Below are 22,837 nucleotides of genomic sequence, written 5' to 3'. Positions count from 1 at the left end.
AACGATGGCCAGAGGAAGGAGGCGGTTGCGCACGTTGGCCGAGCGGTAGCGCTTTCCTGATGAAAGCACTCGATCGACATGGGACGACGCATGGGCGATCCATTTTTTTCGGACCAGGCGGTTTCCCCATCACCGGTCCGTCTTCATCCAAACACGTCCATGGTATCACAGCGGTCAAACAAAACCAGCAACAACCTCGGAGATTAATCGTGTCTCGACACGGCAAAGATAAGCTACATCTCACATCGACGGCGTCGTCTCGATGCTCGCGCACACGCGGACACGTGTACGTCCTCCTTTACGACAAGCTTAACGGCCAATGGAGTGGTCGGGCGAGCCAAGCGTGTGCGGGAGAAAAGCAGCCTATGGCCAGTGTCGTCGTGTGAGGTAGAAGAAAGGCAGGAAAGGTGGCGCCAGGTCGACGATTGATCCATCGGTCGGGAGGGGCCGGCCAAGGGGAAGGGGGAAGAAGGAAGGCTGCCTGCTTTGCTCTGGGTGCCTTTTTCACGTTGCACGCTACCACCATTCCGCAACGTGACACGGACGCCCCCCCAACGAATAAAACTGACGCTCACTGCTCCCCCCTCCCTCTCCACCCCCACCCCGCCATTGCTCCTCCTCCTCCTCCCAATGGCCCCCCGCCGCTCCCGCTAAGCCGTCTTACTTTCCGACTGCAAGAGAAGCAGATCACTCGGAGCTCTTCTTCTTCCTCTTGCTGCTGCTGTGGCGCGGCGATGGCGGTGAGGTGAGGTGAGGGAGCTCGTGCGGGAGGGGGATCGATGCCCACGCAGCAGCTCACGACATTCCAGCTGCTCCCGCCCGCCCACGCGCACGGCGACCGGCGACAGTACCAGCACCAGCACCAGCAGCAGCAGCTCGCCTGCGGCGGCGGAGGAGGAGGCCTGTGGGACCCGGCGTCGGTGCTCGACCGCCGGGCCAGCCCCGCCGCGCATCCCACGCTGTCTTCCCCCTCGTCCCTGCCCGCCGGCGTGGCGGCCCTCGCCAAGAACGTGTCCGCGGCCCCGCCGGCGCAGGCGCAGGCGCAGGCATGGCCGCCGCCACCGGACGACGACGCCAAGGACGACTGGGTGCACCACCTGCCGCCCCTCGACATGGCCGGCTGGGGCGACCCCCACGCCGCCGCGATGCAGGACCAGGGCCAGGGCCACCCGCACCCGCCGCCCTCCTCGCAGGACAGCACCTTCCTCCGCTGGATCATCGGCGGCGGGGACGACGACGACGACGACGACGGCTCCGGGCCCGCCATGGACGGCGCCGACCCCCCGGATCTTGACCTCGACCGCATCACCATGCTCCCCCGCCACCCGCCGCTCATGGGGGGCGCGGGCCACGGCCTCCCGTTCACGCTCGCCGGCGAGGACGCCAAGCAGCAGTTCCGCCCCTCGCCGGGCGCCGCCCTGCATCAGCAGCAGCACCACCTGCCGCACGCGTTCCACGGCGGCGCGTTCCCTTCCTTCGACGCGCCGGCGCCGGCGAAGCGGCACCCGATGGCCGGCGCGGCGCCGCCCAAGCTGGCCCCCTTCGCCGGCCACGGCGCTGCGGCCGCCCTGAAGCCCAAGGCGGAGGCGCCGGCCGACGACGGCGCGGCCGCGGCGGCGGTGGACCAGCTCACCGAGGCGGCCAGGCTCGTCGAGGCCGGCGACGCCTACGGCGCGCGCGAGATATTGGCACGGCTCAATCACCGGCTCCCCGCCGCCCCAGCGGCCGGGACGCCGCTCCTCCGCTCCGCCTTCTACTTCAAGGAGGCTCTGAGCGTTGCCCTCGACACCACCGGCGCCCACGCCTCGTCGGCGGCCGTGGCGTCCACGCCCGTCGACGTCCTCCTAAAGCTCGGCGCCTACAAGGCCTTCTCCGAGCTCTCCCCGGTGCTCCAGTTCGCGCACTTCACCTGCGTGCAGGCCGTGCTCGACGAGCTCGGCGGCGCCGGCTGCATCCACGTGCTCGACTTCGACATCGGCGTCGGCGAGCAGTGGGCGTCGCTGATGCAGGAGCTGGCGCAGCGCCGCCCCGGCGCCGCGCTCAAGGTGACCGCATTGGTGCTGCCGTCGACGCACCACCCGCTGGAGCTGCAGCTCATCCACGAGAACCTCGCCAACTTCGCCGCCGAGCTCGGGGTGCCCTTCCAGTTCGTCGTGTTCAACCTCGACTCCGTCGACCCCACGGAGCTCCTCGCAATTGCCGGCGGCGACGCCATCGCCGTGCACCTTCCCGTCGGCTCGGTTCACGCCGCCGCGGTGCCATCGGTCCTTCACCTGGTCAGGCGGCTCGGCGCCAAGCTTGTCATCTCGGTGGACCGCAGTGGTGACCGCGGCGAGCTGCCGTTCGCGGCGCACCTGCTCCAGGCATTCCAGTCCTGCGCGTTCCTGCTCGAGTCCCTGGACGCCGTGGGCACCGAGCCCGACGTCGCGAGCAAGATCGAGCGCTTCCTGATCCAGCCAAAGATCGAGAGCTGCGTGATCAGGAGGCACCAGGCCGCGGCCGCCGGCGACAAGCTGCTGCCATGGCGGACAATGTTCACCTCGGCCGGGTTCGTGCCGGTGCACATAAGCAACTTCGCCGAGGCGCAGGCCGACTCGCTCCTGAAGAAGGTGCCGGTGAGGGGCTTCCGCGTGGAGAAGCGCGCCGGGTCGCTGGTCCTGCATTGGCAGCGCGCCGAGCTGGTGTCGGTGTCGGCATGGAGGTGCTGAAGGAGCTGCCATGATGAACACAAGTCGGTAGGTTAGTTAGGACTAATGATCCTAACAAATGTTTCTGCTGCGACGATCAAATTACTCGCTAAGCATTTCGCCGCCACCTTGATGGATGTTCTGCTGATCATGTCACTTGTTTTGAGTAGATTGTTTGGCAGGCTGCAAGGTCTGGTACAGTATCAATGTATTTTTAGTACTCATGTTACTATTTTCATGTGGAATCAAAATATGGTTATGGTGTTTCAAATGTTCCATCAAAGCCGCTATTCGGCCCATTTATCTCGCTATTGGTTCGCTATTGGTTCAATGTGAAATGAGGCATACAGTAAAAAAAAGTGAAGAAATAATATTCAGCTCTGTTGGTGGTGATCGACTGGGAAAACAATATGCATTTAGTCAAAAAGATCAAGGCATTCAAATCTTCCAGGATCCGCCAAATTGACAGCAAGCCAATATGATCAAATTTTCTTGAACTTGAATCAAAGAGTTCTTAAAAAAAAGTTGCTAGTAATTTAGAAGTTTTATCTACATACGGGCGGATTATAGAAGATTTGTGTATTGCACTACTTGTCCATTTTCCTCATTTTTATTCACATGGGACTCTTTTTTGATTGAATTACAAGCTAGCAGGCTACATATACTCTGTAATACCATATTTGCTCTGTTCGACTAAATGTAGCTCACTGTACTAGCAATGAAGGTATTTTCTGTAGGTAAATTTATGTTAGGCATCATACATGATCAGAAGCTTTGGTTTTGCAGTGTATCATTTTCCCTGAAAGTTCTGAAATTGTTAGGAACACTGGCTTTTAGACAAACTTTGCCTTTGGTCCAGATCAATGAAGATCTTGATATAACACTTTTGTACATTTCAGTTAAAAGAAATCGATAGCGCATATGCTGTATAAATTTAGAAAACTTTCTCGGGCAAATTGCTGCCGCACGGTTGTATCTTTAGTTATCAGTTAACTTTTTATCTAGTCCAACTTCCATGATATCAACAAAACAAATTGTTATATTTATTCTTAAAACTAGACAAGAAGATGCTAATGCATGAGTGGTGAGGTGAGGTACAGTGAAAACAAAATAGAATATCATAATTTTAGATCTCGGTAATCCGATGCCTTGAGAAAGCTCTCTCCTTCAGGAACCTCCAGACACCTGGAAAGTAGCATTGCATGAGAAATGCATGTTTAAGAACAATAATCGCCTTTTTGATATTGTACTTGGGACAGAGAACATTTACAAGTTGACAATTGTGGAATGCAGCAAGACCGAGAATAAAGCGGCCATGGATGTTAGTGGCACAACATAAAGCAGCAGACATATTTTTGTTTGTTTGTTTGTTTGCGAGATTTTGGTTTGCATCGTATGATCTCCAAAGTTCGCCGAGCGAAAGGATCTTTCATGAGTGTTGATGGTTTCATCTACACAATTTGTTATCCACTGCTTGATTGGATTTGCGTGGTATACCTCGTATGCATATGCTGTCATTCTTATTCTGAAGTCTCAACTTAGCAATTGGGTATATGTTACTCATTTCATACTTGAAGTTGCAGGTTGCAGCATCTTGACATTGTTAACTCAGGCGCCGCCGATTTCTCGGCTGCTTCCTTCTCTCAGGTGAAAATAAATAACATAAAAATCTGTCTACCCATTTAATACTTGCAGCATCTTAACATTGTTAACTGCTAACCCTGATGCCAGCAATTTCCTTGTTGCTTCCTTCTGTCAGATGAAAAGGGAAACAATCAGCATTGTAAGCATCTTCTTCAAATGCAGTCACAAGAAGATTAGTAATGAGGACTGACCCCTAGCTGTCAATGTATAGCTGATAATTACCTTGCCATGATCTGAAGTTCTGGGTATGTACTAGGGCGGGTATGGACCGCACGTGTGCCATCCATGCTCAAAGAATGAATGCTTCATTGCTCATCATATTTATCTATCTATTCCTCAGGGTTGGAGAAATAACAAGTCTCGTCCGCGAATCTTCTCTGGAGCAGATAAGTGAGCCCCTACCGTTGTTTGCGCAGCAGCGCGGGTGATCGACAGGCATTAGTTGGTTATCAAGATGGAATTTCTCGCTGCAACATGAACCGAATCGCGTGTTTTGTTCCGATGGCAATCGCAGCGTAAAGCTGCCGTGCTTTACCCCAATGGCACCAGGCATCTCCTGTCATCAGCACCTGTGCTGCTAATTGCAGTCCCAAATTCGTCCACGTTGGGACAATGTTGCGAGGGTACAGTCCAATATGCTTATGCTGCTGCCGCTCCCCTGATGCTATCTGCAGGACTGATTGAATACACAGATAAGGTTATGGCTGTCCCTAAGGTGCCGAGCTCTCTCATTCAGGCTTTGTCTTATTGTCAGATTCGCGCAATTTCGCATCGTCTCAAGAAGAAGAATTACAGTCGACACGTTATCGGATATGAGGAGGTGAAATGTGGAGTTGTTCTGTTCAAGATGTCACCTAAAATGAGGATGAAAAGATCAGAGTTAGGCTTGTGGAGGACTGATCCATGAGCATCAGGGGAAATTTAACACTTCATGCGAAGCTGAAATATATGGCTTGAAGATTCAGATGCTGGTTCTCAAGTTGAGGCCTCCACTCTGCACAGATGATGAATCTGCGGTAATTCTGTGCTAGCTATAAAAGGTACCAATAGCTGCTGAGCACTGACTGAATGCATCATTTGTTTTCATGATGAAAACTCATTCCTCAGGCACCCAACAAAATTGCAATTCTGCAACCACTACAAGAACAGCCTAACCAGTAACCCCATGGTTAGGCAGTTCTAAACCAATCCATCAGTTGCAAAGACTAAGACCTGCTTTACTTATTCCCCATGCAAATATGCAATGCACCCATCTCCTACCATTATTAAAAACCCATAGGCGCGCGCTTTTGTTCGGCGCACGGGCGAAGCGGTTAAAGCGCCATGAGTGAATGAATGAATCACCAAGATCACAAAGTGGAACCAAGCCATTTTGATCTGCAACAGGACCTGAAAGCTCAAAGACCCGGGGAATCGGATCCTGAAAGCCTCACCTACACAACAAGGAGTGAGCACTGAACAGAGCGGTAGCATCAAGCTTGTGGGCACCAACACAAGGAGTGCCGCCCCTGGAAAGAGCTAAAGACCGGCGCCTTTCTGAGAGAGAGAGAGAGAGAGGCTAAACTAAAGGAAAAATCTAAAGAGGAGGGTGTGTCTTGGTGAAGCCTCCTCGGAGAGTGGGATTCGGTTCAGACTGTGGGACTTTTCTTCCTCTTCCCACTTTTTCTAATATAACATAGTGTTCTTTTATGTTAAGAAAGAGCTATGAAGTTCATGGACACGCACACTTGTATATTACCTAACAAAAAGACACTTTCACCGCAATGTTCCCAACATAAGTTTGAAATTTTGCAGGATTTTCACAGGAAAGAGCTGAGGTCTCAACATGAAGGGGTCTCTGGTTTCGAAGAAGAGGAAGCGGAAGGGAAGGATGTCGGCGAGATATTTGAATGTGTGGAATGTATTTTCCACCAGTCTTAAGATGGTAGTAGAAGCTAGAGAAGACTTTGTTAGTTCTTCATGTTCCGGCATATGAATTCGAACAAACGAAATGTTCGAGAACCGAAAGACTCACCTATTTTTGAAGTCAACTGCGGATTCACATTAACTAGGGTTAAGTTGCACATGTGTGAGCATGCGCCGCAAGTCTAGCAAGAGTCACGCCTACTTGCTGCCTGACACATACATGTCCATTATTGATTCCGTCGTAACCCTGAAGCTGAACAGTTACCAACACAGACAGATGGACAGACAGACAGCACTCGTGTTAGTCTTTCAGTCTTATACACAAGAGCGGAAAAGTAGATGTGCATGCATGCATGCATGTAATCTGCTGCTTGGTAGGAGACTTGTGGAAGACTCACTCACTTACCAGGACAAAGGAAGCTGTTCAGTTGGTCTGAATTGCCAAGTGGCACTTGAGATAGATAGAATCTTGGCTCCTGCTGCTTCCTCCGCTGACAAAAAAGAATAAATTGGATGCATGCATGCCAGAAATAAGTAGAGTTTAATTTTGGAAATGTTAACAACCTGACATCAAATTCTTAAGCATGACATGCTTGTTGAAGGAAATTAATTGTCATGCTCATGACAACGTAATTGCCATCCCGGCCGTCAGATTTGTCATGCTTAAAAGTTTGACATGAGATTCGTAGCGAATTCCTTCAGTTAAGATGGGTTGATTTGGTTGAATATACTCCCTCCGTCCCAAAATAACTGTCTCAACTTTGTACTAGCTCTAGTACAAAGTTGCACTAAGCTTGATACACTTATTTTGGGACGGAGGGAGTACCTGTTTAAAAAAAAACTAATTAAGCGACGTTGAAAACCAGAACCTTCCCTAACTGTCACTCCTAATTTCATGCCAGGAGTTCCAGAATCCGCCTATTTTACTAGTCTTCGGAAACGGAAAACCCTGAACCAAGAAGGGTTGGATATGTTACGTAGGAATAGAAGTATAATTTTGAGATCGCCTGTCAGATCATTACCCACATATACTAGTTCTTTTTTTACAGGGAAAAAAATGACCAGCAAGTGCAGTGCACGGCGGAATAATCGGAGATATTGTGCTCCTGGAGTGCGTGCTTAAGATGATTGTGTAAAAAAAAATCATGCAGCAAGGTTAAACAACACAACAAACAACTCTTTTTGGCACCGCAACTCAACTCAATAAAGCAAAGCAGGGCATGAGGGAAGGAATATATCCCCTCCGAAGGAGGGGAGAGGAGGACGGCCGCTAATGCGTCTACACCAGTCTGTCTTCCGTGAGGCATCTAGCAAACGCGAAAAGGGGCCGCCGGCGCAACGACAGGAAGAGGAGAGGAGAGGAGATGAGATGAGATGCCCCTCTAATAACTTCGAGGGCAAGGCTCCTCCCCCATGGTCTCTCCTAAGAGTTCACCATATGTGTGTCATGTGTTGTGGTTGTGGCCATCGAATCTCAGGCTAAAAAAAATACTTTACACAATGGGAAAGTGAGCAACACTGCAATACATAATGATGATATATAGTGAAAGTGATGTAATAATGTGGCTGGAATGTTTATCCTGTTGATTGATGATGGGCCGGATTTGCGAAGAGAGAGAGAGACAGGCCGGAGCTGGACAATGGGGCGAATGCGCGTCAATGGCGGTCGCCGGGGGAAGGGCGGAGATCGGAATATGAGACAGGAAGATAACTGTTATCTGCCAGATGCAGCGAGGAAGGAGGAAATGAGCAGCAGTTGCATCCATGATTGGCAAGAAGAAGTTTTCAGGCTCCAGTCCAAGAGAGATCAGGGACAGACACCAACAAGAAGGTTTCACAAGATGTCCATGGGCCTGGATGCTTTTTTAGATCACTATACTGAAAGTGGAAAACCAGCTTACTACCTCCGTCTTAAAATATACTACTACGTTTTGTAAGGCTAGAATTTAGAGCATACAGATGTCTTTGAAAAGTCAAACTTTGACAAATTTTATAGAGAAAACTATTTATGTATACAATACAAAATATATAAAATATGAAACTGCGTCTTATGATGAATCTAATGATATATATGAATGCTTTTTCTCCACAAACATGGTTAAAGTTTGTGAGGTTTGACTTTTCAAAACATCTATATGCACTACATTATGAAACAGAACGGAGTGTAAGATTATGGTCCTAGGCCAAAGGTTGTTTCATCAACCAGCTCATCGCCATACCCCATACCCATACCCGTACCATCTTTGTAAGAAGCAGCTGCTTCTTCAATATCTTTGGGTCTGCTGAATGTGCGTGCCGCACAAGCCACCATTTGGGCACAATATTGTACTTCCTCCGTCCCAAAATTCTATCTTAGATTTATCTAGATACGGATGTATCTAATACTAAAACGTGACTTGCTACATCTATATTTAGACAAATGTAAGACAAGAATTTTGAGACGGAGGGAGTACAAACATCATAAGTACAACCAACTGTTTGCATTATTTTGATGTTCTATTCTCATCAGAGGCATTGATAAATCAGGTATGCAGCCCTACTTTGCTTCACCTGACAGTTTCGACGAGATTTCATCATTTTCGCATGTCTAGGCAACGACCTGACTTCGATAGATTTCCAGCCAGGCCAACACTATCCAAGACAAGCAAACACAATATGAAACAAGGCACATATTATTGTATTTATAATTAATTTCTGACGAGGCAACCAAGCACGACGATCCACACAACAGAACAAGTTAACAGCAACCAGAAAAGTTTGCTAGGGACGACAGTTTCACGCCAAACCAAACGAGAAAACGACGATGTCACGGGGGATTTTCGGAGATATAACAGAGACTCCTTGAATGCGGCACATATCGGAGCACGACATGTACTAGCACTACCATTTTACTTCAGGAGGGTCTTCACGATGGATTTCACGTTCAGCTTCTTCAGGTCAGTGTAGGACTGGCCGCACCCGACGAACATGACCGGAGATCCGGATATGTAAACCATGGACAGCGCGGCTCCGACCTGCATATATTTTTCATATATATACTCGTCATCAGAAGCTGTAAAAGAGGGGTTGGTTGTAGTGATTATTAATCAAGCATATGTTCGGCACAAGTTCCCCCTACCTTGTCGTCGATAGTGTCAAACTTGGTGAGCAGGATACCATCGATCAGTCTCGCTGTGGGAACAGTGGAAAGATCTGCCAATTTCTGTTCAAGAGAGAGAGATAATTTCAAAGCAGTCAGCAACGAAAGAAAATACAGCGTGTGTGTTGGTTGCTTCAATCTGTCTGTCGCTGCAAAACCAGTACCTGATTGAACTTGTTGAGCTGATCGACTGCATCATTCCCAACTAATGCCTCTCCCACAAATAAAACCAGATCTGGCTTGTTGAGATTGATGAGCTTGGAGAGTGCTCTCATCAGTGGCTCATTATCCTGGCAATATCAATTCGCCACACAGAATGTATCAGAATGGTGTGAGAGTGGGGTGGTTAAGAACGGCACAGTTCAAGAAGAAGAACAGAAAAAGAAACGAGTACATTGCAGCTAAGCCACTAGACCAACCTGCATACGACCAGCCGTATCAACAAGAACAACATCTGATTTGTTCCGAGTGGCTTCCTGAATAGCTTCCTTCGCTACAACTGCTGGATCCTTCTCATATCCCTTCTCAAATATAGGTATCTGTACACAATGTCGTCATGTAAGGATACAATCACAAGCTGGTGGTTTCGTTCAAAAAGGTACAGGTTGTTGCGTCTGGGATTGGGAAGAAAAGCACACATACTAAAACTGAACAAAACAGCAGGACACATATTTTGCCACCAGTTAAGCAAAAGATGTGTTATATGCAGATGAACTAATGAGGTCACATTTACAGACAATCATACTAATGACAAGGAATAGCTAAACCCACTGATGAGGTTAGAGATTCATCAAGTGCATTACATCTTAATTCTTTTACCTACATGCAGTAGGATTCTTCCCAATTGGTTTTCCACAAAATGAAGTGCATTATACTGCTTGAGCGGAACAGATTCACGATATGCGCACAAACTATGATTATAACATTACTCTTATATGATTACAAAACAAAACAGTGACCTACAAAGTTCAATATGAGATGTTGCAAAACTGGGTACATACAACTGTTGTGTTACTCAAGAGGAGATGGTCAGTACCTGAAGCCTGCGAGCATGAGTCCGCAGCTGCTCAACAGCACCAGATCTGAAGGTATCACATGCTGCCATCATGACACTGAGGTTATGCTGAAGAAGCCAATAAGCGACCTGTAAAGATGCAAGACAGGATGACGTGAGCAAATTCTTCATATTTAGTATGTTTTCTCATGTCAGGCATTTGAAATATATTAAACCTTTGCAAGATTGGTAGATTTTCCAACTCCATTCACTCCAACAAAAACAACGACATATGGCTTGCCACGCTCCTTGGCAGCTTGCACATCCCTTAATATGTCAATGGATCGCCTTGGAGTTAAAATGCGAAGAAGAGCCTCCTCCATAGCTGTCTGAAGAAGCGAAAATCAAATGAAGTGCATGAGGAAGCTGTACAGAATGTCTGCTTGAATGTAAATGTGAAGCGATTCAGACTGGTGTGTGCTGCAAACCTGAACAGTAGAAGAAATTCTTGTGAAGGAACCTAGCTTCTTGCCCTCAAGGCTAGCTGCTACTGATTCACAAAGCTTTTCTGCTATTTCTTCAGCCTGCGGAAATAAGGTCAATTTCATTACCCAGACAGATGAAGAACCAAACTACAAAGAGCTGGTTTACTAATAGGGTTATTAAATATGAAGCAAATCGCCACGTAAATGAAGAAATGCATACCACATTCTTTGTCATCAGTCTATCTTTAAGAGCTTTGAGTGCAGGTTGCAGATCAGACTTCTCAAGTACATTGTTACCTGCAATGCTGAGCACAGAAAAAATACAAATGTTGCAATTAAGTGATATGTTCATAGATTGCAAAATTGTGAGAAAGCTAACAAGCTGGTAAACACTACTTGAATGCAGGATGTTAGAAGAAAACAAAAATTCTAGTTAACATATTACAGGCAGTTAAAGACCAACCACCACCTCAGATATGTACCCTGTATATGGTTAACATGCTTATATTCAAGGTTTCAGGCTCAACTTGCTATTCTACCAGGTATGTGTGTATCAAGTGTGCAAACTGATGAGGTGGCAGGTGCAATGGCATTACTCCAGCGATGCAGTTAGCTAATGGTTTAGCTAGCAAATTTGGGTGAATATAAATCTTGTCTCACATACCTGTATCTGTTTCCTAAACGAAAATGGATACTAAATCTTGTCATCAGGCAACAAATCATGGAGACCCAAATCATAACTTATTTTTTTATTTCAGATAATGACCAATGAGAAGACATGAAAATCATATAGTGCTTCTGAAGACTATAAACTATCTACTATGCTATTTCCATGTCGCGGTTTGAACTATAGAATTAGTATGGAAAAACATTATGTTATAGCTTATCACCGGAGCGCAAAATAGGTTTGAGTTGACACTACTAGCAACTTGTTAAGCCAATACAACTAAAGAGAGATTATTAATTAAGTAGGCTACTAATGACAAGAACAAACAAATGCAGAACACAATTCTTATATACCTCTTGAACATGGAGGAGAACCAGCCCTTCTTCTTCTGGCCAGCTTGAGCATTCTCCTCTCCCTCATCCTCTTCGTCCTCACTATCGCTGCTCAGATCCTCATCCTTATCCATCATGCTGTCCCCCTGGTCGGTAAGCACCTTCTCAATCACCTCCTCCCCTCTCTCGTCGGCCGGGTCCGTGAAGTCCAGCTTCTCGCTCTTGGGCGGCTTGTCGTCCCAGACCCTCATCTGCTTGACAGCCTTCTTGGGCTCGGCCTTGGCCGCCTTCTTCACATCGTTCTTCTTGCCGCCGCCGCCCTTCTTTCCTCCTGTCTTCTTACGCAAGGTATTTACATCGAAGGCCCCGTCGTTGGGGTCCCCGTTCTCCTTGCCGTCACTGTCAGCAACAACAGCCCGGGCGGCGGTGCGAGAGCTGTCCTTAGTGGAGCCGTTCTCGTGCCCACCCTTGGCGACGCTACCACCGTTAGCGGTGAAACCACCGTTCTGCTCCTTCCCGGAGTCGCCATCAGAATCATCCTTCCCAGACCCAGAATTCTTCTTCCCAGCACCGCCCCCACCACGACTGCGAGCATTGGGGCCGAGCTTCTTGCCGGCGGGGCCACCGGACGCCCGGCCAGCGCCGGAGGAGGGGTTGGCGGGCTGCTGCCGGGACTTCTTCATGGCCTCGGCGCGCGCCTCGGCCTCGAGGTGCAGCTGCCGGAACTTCTCCGTGAACAAATCATCGTAGGAGACCCTTTTGGGATTGTAGATCTGGGAGAACTCCTTGCGGACGGCGGCGAGCAGGTCGTCGACGTAGAGCAGGTGGAGCATGCGCTGGTAGACGGCGACGAAGACGAGGCCGAGGTCGTTGTTGAAGGTCCACTTGAGCGCGTAGGCGTCCTTGGCGAACCCCGCGTCGCCCGAGCGCTCCTCGAGCAGGCAGGAGCGGATGAGCGCGTCGATCGGGGAGCCCTTGAGCAGCGCCGCGCCGCCGAGGGCCCGGCAGGACGACCACAGGATCAGGCCGCCCCGCGTGAAGATGAGCAGCTCCTCCAGCATCGTCGCCGGCCTGGATCGGATGGATCGGACGCCGGTTAGCCGGGGAAAATCGTCGGATCGGGATCCAGAGGTGAGCAGATCGGGCGATTTCGCCCCGATCCGTGGGGTCGATTGATTGATGGAGGGAAATCGGGGGTAGGGATTGGGGAATTCGTAGGTGCGTACCTTGGGATGACGAGCGATGGGTTTGCTTCCTTGCTTCCTCGCGGAGGAGAAGAAACCACAGAAAGAAAAAAAGTGGAAATTAGTTTTTGCGGTGTGTCAGCGGGTGGGATATATGCCAATGTGGACGGTTGGGTGGAGGGGGCGTCCAACTCCGACCCGGCTCTGTCTGCCGGTTGACTGCGTCCGTCTCGGCGTCCGCGACTCCGCGTTGGGAGTGAAACGTTGTGCACGTGATAGGATGAACGATTGCCAAGGGAGTGAGAGATGGCCTCTGTCACGCCGAACACATCTAACGTGCCGCTCCTACCAAGGACTCTAGCATTTTTCTACTTCCACAGAGACCAACGGATCAACATTACCACCGTGTCAAGGCCTTTCTTGCTCGTCTTGGCTATCCGATTCCTCGCCTCGCACCACCAATCTGCAGTCTGGGACTGCGGCGTGGGGCATAGGGTTAGGTCCACTCCGATCCCGGTGAAGCAAAGAAACCACATGTGCCTGGCGTACACGCACTGTAGCAGGATGTGGTCCACCGTATCCTCGTCCTGGACATAGAGGTGGCATGGGGAAGTTTGGTCTTGTAAACCATGCCTAGCTCTCCTATCCGAAGTCCAAAGGCGATATTGCACCTCGAGCCACATGAAGATTCGGCAGGATAGCGGCGCCTAACATTTCTAGATGGCCATGAAGGAGTGGAACCGTATCCCTCCCATACAAAGCATCATGTACGCCGATGTTGCCGAGTAGATACCGGACTCGTTCCAGGCCCAAAGCGGAGTGTCTTCCAGCTCCAAGTCCAATTGCACATCCATAAGTAACTCTCAGAGCCTAATGAACTGTGCAAGAGCGTCAGTGTCAAGGATCCCGGTAATGTCGCCTGTCCAGGCGTGCATACAAAGCCCCTCTCTGAGAAGGCGTTTGTTTGCCACTTGTGTCTTGACTCTGGCGACCACCAAGGGTGCAATCTCAACAACCGTGCCTCCGTTGAGCCATCTGTCTCTCCAGAAAAGGGTGTGCTCTCCGTTCCCGACTCGCCATTGGACTAGACTCCGAAATGCATGTGCCACCTGCTTATCCGCGATGAGGTTTAGGCCCTACCAGGGCCTAGACGAATCCGTCCTCCTAAGCCACTCCCATCTGAGTCTCAGAGCGATACCATGCTTGTGTAGATCAATGATGCCCAACCCTCCGAGCTGCTTGGGGCGGCATACTCTCCTCCAAGACACCACACACTTGCCACCGTTTACAGCTTCCGTGCCAGCCTAGAAAAAAGCGCGACAACCCTTGTCCACTTGTTGTAGGGCCAACTTGGGCGCCTCAGCCACCATGAGGTGGTGCGTTGGCCTAGCTCTCATGACTTGATTGACCAGGACGAGCCGTCCGGGCCTAGTGACTAGGCCATGCTGTCAGCCGGGCATAATGTGAAGAGTCGTGTCTACAATCGGCTGCCATTCATTCCGCTTGAGTTACTTGATGCTTAACTGTAGGCCAAGGTACTTGCAAGCAAAGGAGTCGATCTTCCATGGTAGAGCATTCCTAACCAGCTCCACGTCCTCCTCCTCGGATCTTATGAGAATTGTCGCGGACTTGGCAAAGTTCACTTTCAAAGCGGAAGTCACTTCAAAGATACCAAGCAGATCCTTCACAAGTTGCAGCTCCGATCTGGTAGGCCTAATGTAGAGGACCACGTCATCTGCATACAAGGAGAGCATCTACATCAGAGTACAACCGGTGATAGGGCTGAGGATCCCATGCTCATGCGCCTTGATGACCAGTGAGATGAAAACATCCATAGCGATGATGAAAAGCAACGGGGAGGTCGGATCCCCTTGCCGAAGCCCCTTGGCATGCATAAACTTTGCGCCAGCACAACCGTTTACCATGACTCTCGAGCTAGCAGATGTAAGCAATGTGTCGATCCAAGAGATCCATATCTCCGAGAACCCTTTTGCTCGCAGCACCTCAAAAAGAAAGGGCCACGAAAGTGTAGACATGACCGAGACTCATCTCCGGTCAATAACCAATAGCGGAACCTGGATGCTCATATTGGATCCTACATATTCTACGAAGATCTTTATCGGTCAAACCGCATAACAACATACGTTGTTTCCTTTCTCATCGGTATGTTACTTGCCCGAGATTCGATCGTCGGTATCTCAATACCTAGTTCAATCTCGTTACCGGCAAGTCTCTTTACTCGTTCCATAATGCATCATCCCGTAACTAACTCATTAGTCACATTGCTTGCAAGGCTTATAGTGATGTGCATTACCGAGAGGGCCCAGAGATACCTCTCCGACAATCCGAGTGACAAATCCTAATCTCGATCTATGCCAACTCAACAAGTACCATCGGAGACACCTGTAGAGCACCTTTATAATCACCCAGTTACCTTGTGACGTTTGGTAGCACACAAAGTGTTCCTCCGGTATTCGGGAGTTGCATAATCTCATAGTTTGAGGAACATGTATAAGTCATGAAGAAAGCAGTAGCAATGAAACTGACACGATCATAATGCTTAAACTAACAGATGGGTCATGTCCATCACATCATTCTCCTAATGATGTGATCCCGTTCATCAAATGACAACACATGTCTATGGTTAGGAAACATAACCATCTTTGATTAACGAGCTAGTCAAGTAGAGGCATACTAGGGACGCTTTGTTTTGTCTATGTATTCACACATGTACTAAGTTTCCGGTTAATACAATTCTAGCATGAATAATAAACATTTATCATGAAATAAGGAAATAAATAATAACTTTATTATTGCCTCTAGGGCATATTTCCTTCAGTCCAAGCCTTTTGCACCACCTCCATGAATCCATCCATCTTGACCCAAAACTTTTCGAAGCGAAATCTCCTCCGCGGCCCCATGTGATCATCCAACGCCAAGTGAAGGGGGGCAATGGTCAGAAATTGCCGTGGACAGTGCCTGGAGTAAGCAATCTGGGTGGTCGAGCTCCCGGTCAATGGAAACAAAGGCACGGTTAATCTTAGTCATCATCGGGTTCTCACGCTCGTTACTCCACGTGTAATTGCGCCCATGTAGGAAGAGCTCCTTTAAAGCGTTGTCATCAACGAAACTTTTGAACCGCCTCATCATACGCCTATCGATCAAGGAATTGCTCTTATCCGTCGCGTGGAGTATTAAGTTGAAATCCCCAATGAGCAACCATGGCCCGGGGCACAACAATCTACGCTTCGTCAACTCTTGCAGAAACTCAATTTTCTGGCCGTCCTCCTGAGGACCGTAAACCACCGACAACCACCAAGGCGTGCCCCCCCACAGGGGAAGCGTAGCTAGAGATGGAATGGGTGTCATTGACATGCTTTGTCAATTGTACCCTGGTGGAGTCCCAAGCAATGAAAATCCCTCCCCTAGTATCAGACGCCGGTAGATAGGTGTGGCCATCATAAGTAGGCCCCATACATTGCAGAATCGTGAACTGGTCCACCCTCTCAAGTTTGGTTTCCAGGATACAACAAATCGCCACATGCAACGAATTTACAAATTCACATAAGGATTTCCTCCTAGCTGGCCCATTTAGGCCACGCACGTTCCAGCAAACTAACTCCATTCCAGCGTACGACATGACAACGAGCGCCTCCATGTAGACGACCCTCCCTGCAACTACACCATGATCGGTGCAGCACTCTCCAAGTCGCCTCCTAGGTCTAGTGGTATCGCCTTCCCAAAGATTGCCGCGATCGCTCTCAGTTGTGTCTCCTGGAGAGGTGAGTCAAACACCGTGTGAAGCTGATCTAGCGCATCTTCAGAGACCGCTAGGTCATCACAGCAAATCCCAACGCCTTTAGCAGAACCGTTTAAGCTGCTGACGCCTTAGTCTTCTTCTGCGCAATTGAGCACCCCGATCTGGTGGCGTGCCGCAGTGTGAATGGATCCTGGCCAACACAGACTCCTCGAAGCCCTTTGAATTCCTTGAGCAGCGGTGGGGCAAGCTTCTTGAGGAGTCCGACACAGAAAGTTTTGATGTTTCCAAGAGCAATGATCTCCTTGTTGGACAAGGGCGTGTCCAAAGTGCGAGCATTTGTACCTCCCAGTTGCGTCCCAGTAATTTCCAACGCCTCGTCATGCATGCATGCACCGTACGTGGTCACCTTAGCACCAGGGCCCACAGGTCCCATCTCCCGCGAGACCTCGAGATCCACCTGCCCCCCGTCCTGCGGCCCGGTCATGCCGGAATCCACCTCGGGCGCGACGTGCAAAGGATCCGAAGTTGGCCCCCTCTCGTCAGCCACGTGCAACACCATCCGGCATAGGTCCTCTCGCTCTTGTGGCCCCACCTCCATGATGGGTGCTAGGGCAGCATCCTTGCGAACTGCCTCCCTCTGGTCCAGCTCGACCATAGGCGAGTTGCTATTGGCCATCACCTGGTCACTCACTCACTGCACCACAGCGGTCGGTGACATCGTCCTGCACTCCTCGGGATCCCCAGAGCCTTCTGGAGCTGCCCCTATGGTTGTGGTTGCAATTGGCTCCAGCTCAGCCAGCTCCAAAACGACTCGATTTTCCTGGCACGTGTCACTCTTATCCTCCTGCCTGGGTTCAAACAAAAGTGGCCGCGGGTCCGACGCCTAGTCAAAAAGCACCTGGGTGGGAGCAGGCGTCGCCTTATCCTACATGTGTGACAGCACTGCCTGCCCCACCTGTCGGCCAGGCGCCAGCACCTCCTCTGGCGGTCAAGGCATGCCCGACGAGTTCCCAGCCACCGCAATTTTAGCCGGCACCAACACCGTGGCCACCGGAACTACAACACTTGGCCACACGGCAGCGGCGCCGCCAACAGCCATGGGTGATACGCCAGTTGAACGGCCCAATGCGCCCCAGTAATGCCTGCCTGTACTGCCTCCGTGGTGACCATTGAACGAGCCGCGGTGATCACGCACACCCCGCGTCCAGGGCAGGGTTCTCCATTCTCCTTGGCCGGAGAAATCTCCTGAGTCATCCAGCAAGCCGCTCTGGCCACTCCCATCGGAGCTAGGTGGCCGTAACCAGGTGCCCGGGCCCTCGTGCTCCTTGATCCGACCAATGTGGATTAGCGCCTTGTACTCCAAGAGTTGTCGAGAAGTCGGCAGCCGCGTCGTCGGTCCCTCATCAACCTTCAGCTCCGGCACCCATATCTGCTTTTCCGTCGGCACACCATCAGGATCCACACACCCAGCACACATCTTGAAGAGAGACAAGTCCTCCCTATTGGTTGTCTCCGGCGCAAGACTCTCCACCAGGCACGCCGTGCCCAGAATTTCTGCCGTCGTTTCCCAGGTCCAGGCATGAGAAGGGACTCCTTCGATCATGAGATCCACCTGCGTGCGCATCATCCTCGAAACAGCCTGCGCTTGTCTCAGCCATGGGCGAATGTAGAGCTTGAACGCGCCGCGGCCGACAGAGCCCGTAGCCAGAATCCTGTTCCGCAAGTTAGCCGAAGAGAACACCACAAGAAAGTCCTCCGGGTGGTACTTGTGCACCGAGAAGCAATGGTGCGGGATGTGCAACTCCGACGCGATAGGCTCCATAGCATCCAAGAACGACACCGGCAGTCGAGACCCGCCGACGTAGGCCACCACTGCGAGCTTGAGCCGATGCTCAAGGTCATCAATCTCCGATGTGCGGCGAAGGATGCAGACATCTCCTACAGCAGCTGGCGATGCCTGGCTGAGCCCCACTGGTGCGGTGTCAACCAGCGCTGGCGAGGGCCTCTCCACTGGAGCGACATGCCGAGCGACCGGCGACAGCCTGTTCACAGGGCCAACCGGCAGCAGCTACTGAGAGGAGCGCGACACCTTGGCCATGGCATCATGCCGGAGATCTTCCTCAGAACGAGGGCTGCGCAGCCGCTTGCACTCTGTCGAGATGTGGCCCTCGAGCCCGCAGCGAATGTACAGAGGCTAAAAGGTGCAATCTTCCCTCCGATGGCCCTCCCAGAAACACTTGAAGCACAGGCCAAAAAGATCTGCCGGAACCTCCCGCCTCGCCGGGGAGGATGACGGCGAGCGTGAGCGAGGCCCAGATCTTCCCGCCGCGGACTAATTCTGCAACGCCTTGTGCCTGCGCCACATGGCCTTGCGAGAAGGGCTAGGGCACCGCCGAGCCCGCCGCCGGCGCGAGCGCAGTGTCGCGTGCGGCCTCATGATCCCGAGCCAAAGAGCCGGCAGAGCCCGGCGACTCTGATAGCCCCAGCCCCGAAATGATTGGCTGCAGCCTGGAGGACACCGAGGAAGGACTGCCACCACCGGACGCCATGTCTAGATCTGCATGCCCGAGAGAGGGGGGAGGGGTGGACGCCGGGGCTGGGGTGGCCGCCAGCGGGGAGAGGGGGTGGACCCCGGGGCGGGAGTGGCCGCCGGCGGGGGAAAAGGGCGCCCGGAGAGCAGGGCTCAGGAGCGGGGGCTCAGGACATAGAGGGAGTCTAATTGTCGCCATTGCCAAACAAACTTTTGAGTCTCAATGGCACCCGCTGCCCAGCCAGAACAAAGGAGAAACGAACTTGGTGGACATGGAGGAACCCTAAGGCGCGTAAACGCCTTTGGTTACCTGCAAACAACCCTATCAGGTTCGCGTGGGAAGAAAAAGGCAGATGATTTGTTGGTTGATGAAGACGGTAAAACCAACCATAATCTTGGTTTCCTAAAAGAAACATAGTCCCGATATGGACTCAGTTGGTTTTTTATATTTTGAAAGTGAAATCCACACTAGAACTAGAAGGGGGGATATATGCGACAGGAAATAGCCCGCTTGTGCTTTTGAATAGTCGCGTGTGACCGCTGTCAATGAGAGGGGGGAAACGGCTACTGCGCTTCGAGAGAGCCGTTGAGAGTCGAGAGAGAGCCGCATCTTCTGGCTCGATCCCCTATCTTCCCTAATGGCCGGAGCGGAAAAGGGAGAGGTGCTCGACGTAGTCCTCTGAAACAGAGCATCTAGTTTTAGGTTCTCTTCTGCCCATGTTGCGTCTGGTGATATGTCGGCATGGAGGATGCCACCGCTGCAACCGAGCAGTGGTTGGTGGCTTTCGGTGGTGGCAATCCTGGTGGTGCTGGCTGGAGGTCATCTGTTGGTATGGAACACAAACCTAAGCTCCCTGGTACTATCCTACGGAGGTGCTCTGCTCTGCTCTCTCAAAGGTCACCATGGTGGTGGAACTAAAGCAGAGAGGAGATGGTGATGTTGATCGGGTTTGTGCTCATCCTCGGTGGCTGATTGGGACTGGCTACATCGCCAACCAAGATGCTCAGTTATCGTCTGACTCCATCTCGCCGCCTTGCATGTAGGCCAAAGGGCGGCCTTCTGAAAGTGCAACTATCCCTAGGTGGTTTTGGTAATTCCTAACAACATATAGCTCATTGAGCTAATACTATTCTAAGACAAATATTTCAGGAAAGCTCAATGAATGGCATGGCATGGATGAGAAAAGTGGATCCCTCAAAATGCTAAGGATAAAAGGATTGGCTCAAGCTTCAAGCTCAAGACTCTACTTTTATATTTTAGTGATCCAAGATCACATTGAGTCTATAGGAAAAGCCAATACTATCAAGGAGGGATGAGGTGTTGCTTAATGAGTCTCTTGCTTCATAGTTAAAAGGGTCGATATGGTTGACTAGAGGGGGGGTGAATAGGCAACTAACAATTTTTAGCTTTTCTTTACCAAATTAAACTTTGCATCAAAGTAGGTTGTCTAGATATGCAACTAGGTGAACAACCTATATGATGCAACAACAACAATCACACGAGCAAGCAAGGGGAACAACACAAGTAAGCTAGCAAAAGTAAAGGCGCGAGATAACCAAGAGTGGAGCCGGTGGAGACGAGGATGTGTTACCGAAGTTCCTTCCTTTTGAGGGGAAGTACGTCTCCATTAGAGCGGTGTGGAGGCACAATGCTCCCCAAGAAGCCACTAGGGCCACCGTATTCTCCTCACGCCCTCACACAATGCGAGATGCCGTGATTCCACTATTGGTGCCCTTGAAGGCGGCGATCGAACCTTTACAAACAAGGTTGGGGCAATCTCCACAACTTAATTGAAGGCTCCCAACAACACAACGAAGCTTCACCCCAATGGACTATGGCTTCGAGGTGACCTCAACCGTCTAGGGTGCTCAAACACCCAAGAGTAACAAGATCCGCTAGGGATAAGTGGGGGGAATCAAATTTCTCTTGGTGGAAGTGCAGATCGGAGCCTTCTCAACCAATCCCGAGCAAATCAACAAGTTTGATTGGCCAGGGAGAGAGATCGGGCAAAAATGGAGCTTGGAGCAACAATGGAGCTTGGGGATGGAAGAGGTGAGTCTTCTTGGAGAAGAAGACCCCCTTTTATAGTGGGGGGACAATTCCAACCGTTACCCACCACTCAGCTCGCGACCCACGGAACTACCGCACCTCAGGCGCGGTATTACCGCGCGGGCCTGCAGTACTACCGCGGCGAACCGCGGTACTACCGTGGGCACGGCAGTGTCCAGACCTGACAAAAGGAGCATTAACAGGGCGCGGTAGATCCGCACGAGCGGTACTACCGCGGCCCCATACTGTACTACCGCAAGACAGCCGCAGGCCAGGCTCAGTAGGCACAGATGTAAAAAATTACATCTGTGACTACCTCCGCTGAGAAATTGTCGTGCAAAAATCCGACACGGAACTACCGCGACCATGGGTGCGGTACTACCGTGAAAGGTGCGGATGTAAAAAATTACATCCGCCCTTACCTCCGCACTTGCTACTGAACCTGGCCAGGCGTCACGGTACTATCGCGCCGCAGCATGGTACTACCGCGGGGAGTGCGGATGTAAAAAATTACATCCGCGCCTACCACCACTTGAGCAGCGTTGCCAGACCAGAGCTCGCGGTACTACCGCTCTGGAGAGCGGTACTTGTTAGGGAACGTAGTAATTTCAAAAAAATTCCTACGCACACGCAAGATCATGGTGATGCATAGCAACGAGAGGGGAGAGTGTTGTCCACGTACCCTCGTAGACCAAAAGCGGAAGCGTTATGACAACGCGATTGATGTAGTCGTACGTCTTCACGATTCGACCGATCCAAGTACCGAACGTGCGGCACCTCCGAGTTCAGCACACGTTCAGCTCGATGACGATCCCCGGACTCCAATCCAGCAGGGTGTCAGGGATGAGTTCCGTTAGCACGACGGCGTGGTGGCAATGAGGATGTTCTACCGACGCAGGGCTTCGCCTAAGCACCGCTACGATATGACCGAGGTGGAATATGGTGGAGGGGGCACCGCACACGGCTAAGGAATGATCACGAAGATCAACTTGTGTGTCATGGGGTGCCCCCTGCCCCCGTATATAAAGGAGCAAGGGGGGGGGGGCGGGCGGCCAAGGGAGGGCGTGCCAGGGAGGAGTCCTACTCCCACCGGGAGTAGGACTCCCTCCTTTCCTAGTCCAACTAGGAGAGGGGAAGGAAGGGAAGTACAAGGAGAAGGAAAGGAGAGGGAGGAAAAGGAGGAAAGGGGGGTCGGCCCCCTAGTCCAATTCGGTTTGGGCTAGGGGGGCCACGCGCCCTGCCTCCTCTCTTCCACCACTTGGCCCATGAGGCCCATTGCTTCTTCCTCGTATTCCCGTAACTCTCCAGTACCCCCGAAAATACCCGAATCACTCGGAACCTTTCCGAACTCCGAATATAGTCGTCCAATATATCGATCTTTACATCTTGACCATTTCGAGACTCCTCTCATGTCCCCGATCTCATCCGGGACTCCGAACTCCTTCGGTAAATCAAAAATC

The 22,837-nt window shown here is 51.1% G+C and overlaps 2 protein-coding genes across 2 annotated transcripts; one reads left to right on the top strand and one right to left on the bottom strand.

The window, feature by feature from the left end:
• The first annotated feature begins 571 nt into the window (after positions 1-571).
• LOC119292198 (scarecrow-like protein 6) lies at positions 572-2,990 on the top strand. Its single transcript, XM_037571030.1, has one exon. It carries the CDS (start codon positions 780-782, stop codon positions 2,706-2,708), a length of 1,929 nt encoding a protein of 642 aa, XP_037426927.1. The 5' UTR covers positions 572-779; the 3' UTR covers positions 2,709-2,990.
• A 5,902-nt stretch (positions 2,991-8,892) lies between these two features.
• LOC119292197 (signal recognition particle receptor subunit alpha-like) lies at positions 8,893-13,221 on the bottom strand. The gene is made up of 10 exons (XM_037571029.1): positions 13,080-13,221; positions 11,875-12,924; positions 11,075-11,159; positions 10,858-10,953; positions 10,606-10,758; positions 10,412-10,519; positions 9,795-9,914; positions 9,540-9,665; positions 9,355-9,438; positions 8,893-9,250 (listed from the first exon to the last, which is right to left on the bottom strand). Exons 2-10 carry the CDS (start codon positions 12,912-12,914, stop codon positions 9,125-9,127), a joined length of 1,938 nt encoding a protein of 645 aa, XP_037426926.1. The 5' UTR covers positions 12,915-12,924; positions 13,080-13,221; the 3' UTR covers positions 8,893-9,124.
• Positions 13,222-22,837: the final 9,616 nt, after the last annotated feature.

The sequence above is a fragment of the Triticum dicoccoides genome, chromosome 4B (genome assembly GCF_002162155.2).
Source record: "Triticum dicoccoides isolate Atlit2015 ecotype Zavitan chromosome 4B, WEW_v2.0, whole genome shotgun sequence".
In the NCBI taxonomy this organism is placed as follows: domain Eukaryota; kingdom Viridiplantae; phylum Streptophyta; class Magnoliopsida; order Poales; family Poaceae; genus Triticum; species Triticum dicoccoides.
This window is presented reverse-complemented; position numbering and strand designations above follow the sequence as displayed.

What these genes read in the sequence shown, in the direction of transcription:
- LOC119292198 (XM_037571030.1), top strand. Translation starts at nt 780, where the DNA reads ATGCCCACGCAGCAGCTCACGACATTCCAGCTGCTCCCGCCCGCCCAC.
- LOC119292197 (XM_037571029.1), bottom strand. Translation starts at nt 12,914, where the DNA reads ATGCTGGAGGAGCTGCTCATCTTCACGCGGGGCGGCCTGATCCTGTGG. An exon ending in AATCTACCAATCTTGCAAAG is followed by an intron (nt 10,520 to 10,605) that starts GTTTAATATATT and finishes GCATCTTTACAG; the next exon opens with GTCGCTTATTGGCTTCTTCA. An exon ending in AGCTCAACAAGTTCAATCAG is followed by an intron (nt 9,439 to 9,539) that starts GTACTGGTTTTG and finishes TCTCTTGAACAG; the next exon opens with AAATTGGCAGATCTTTCCAC.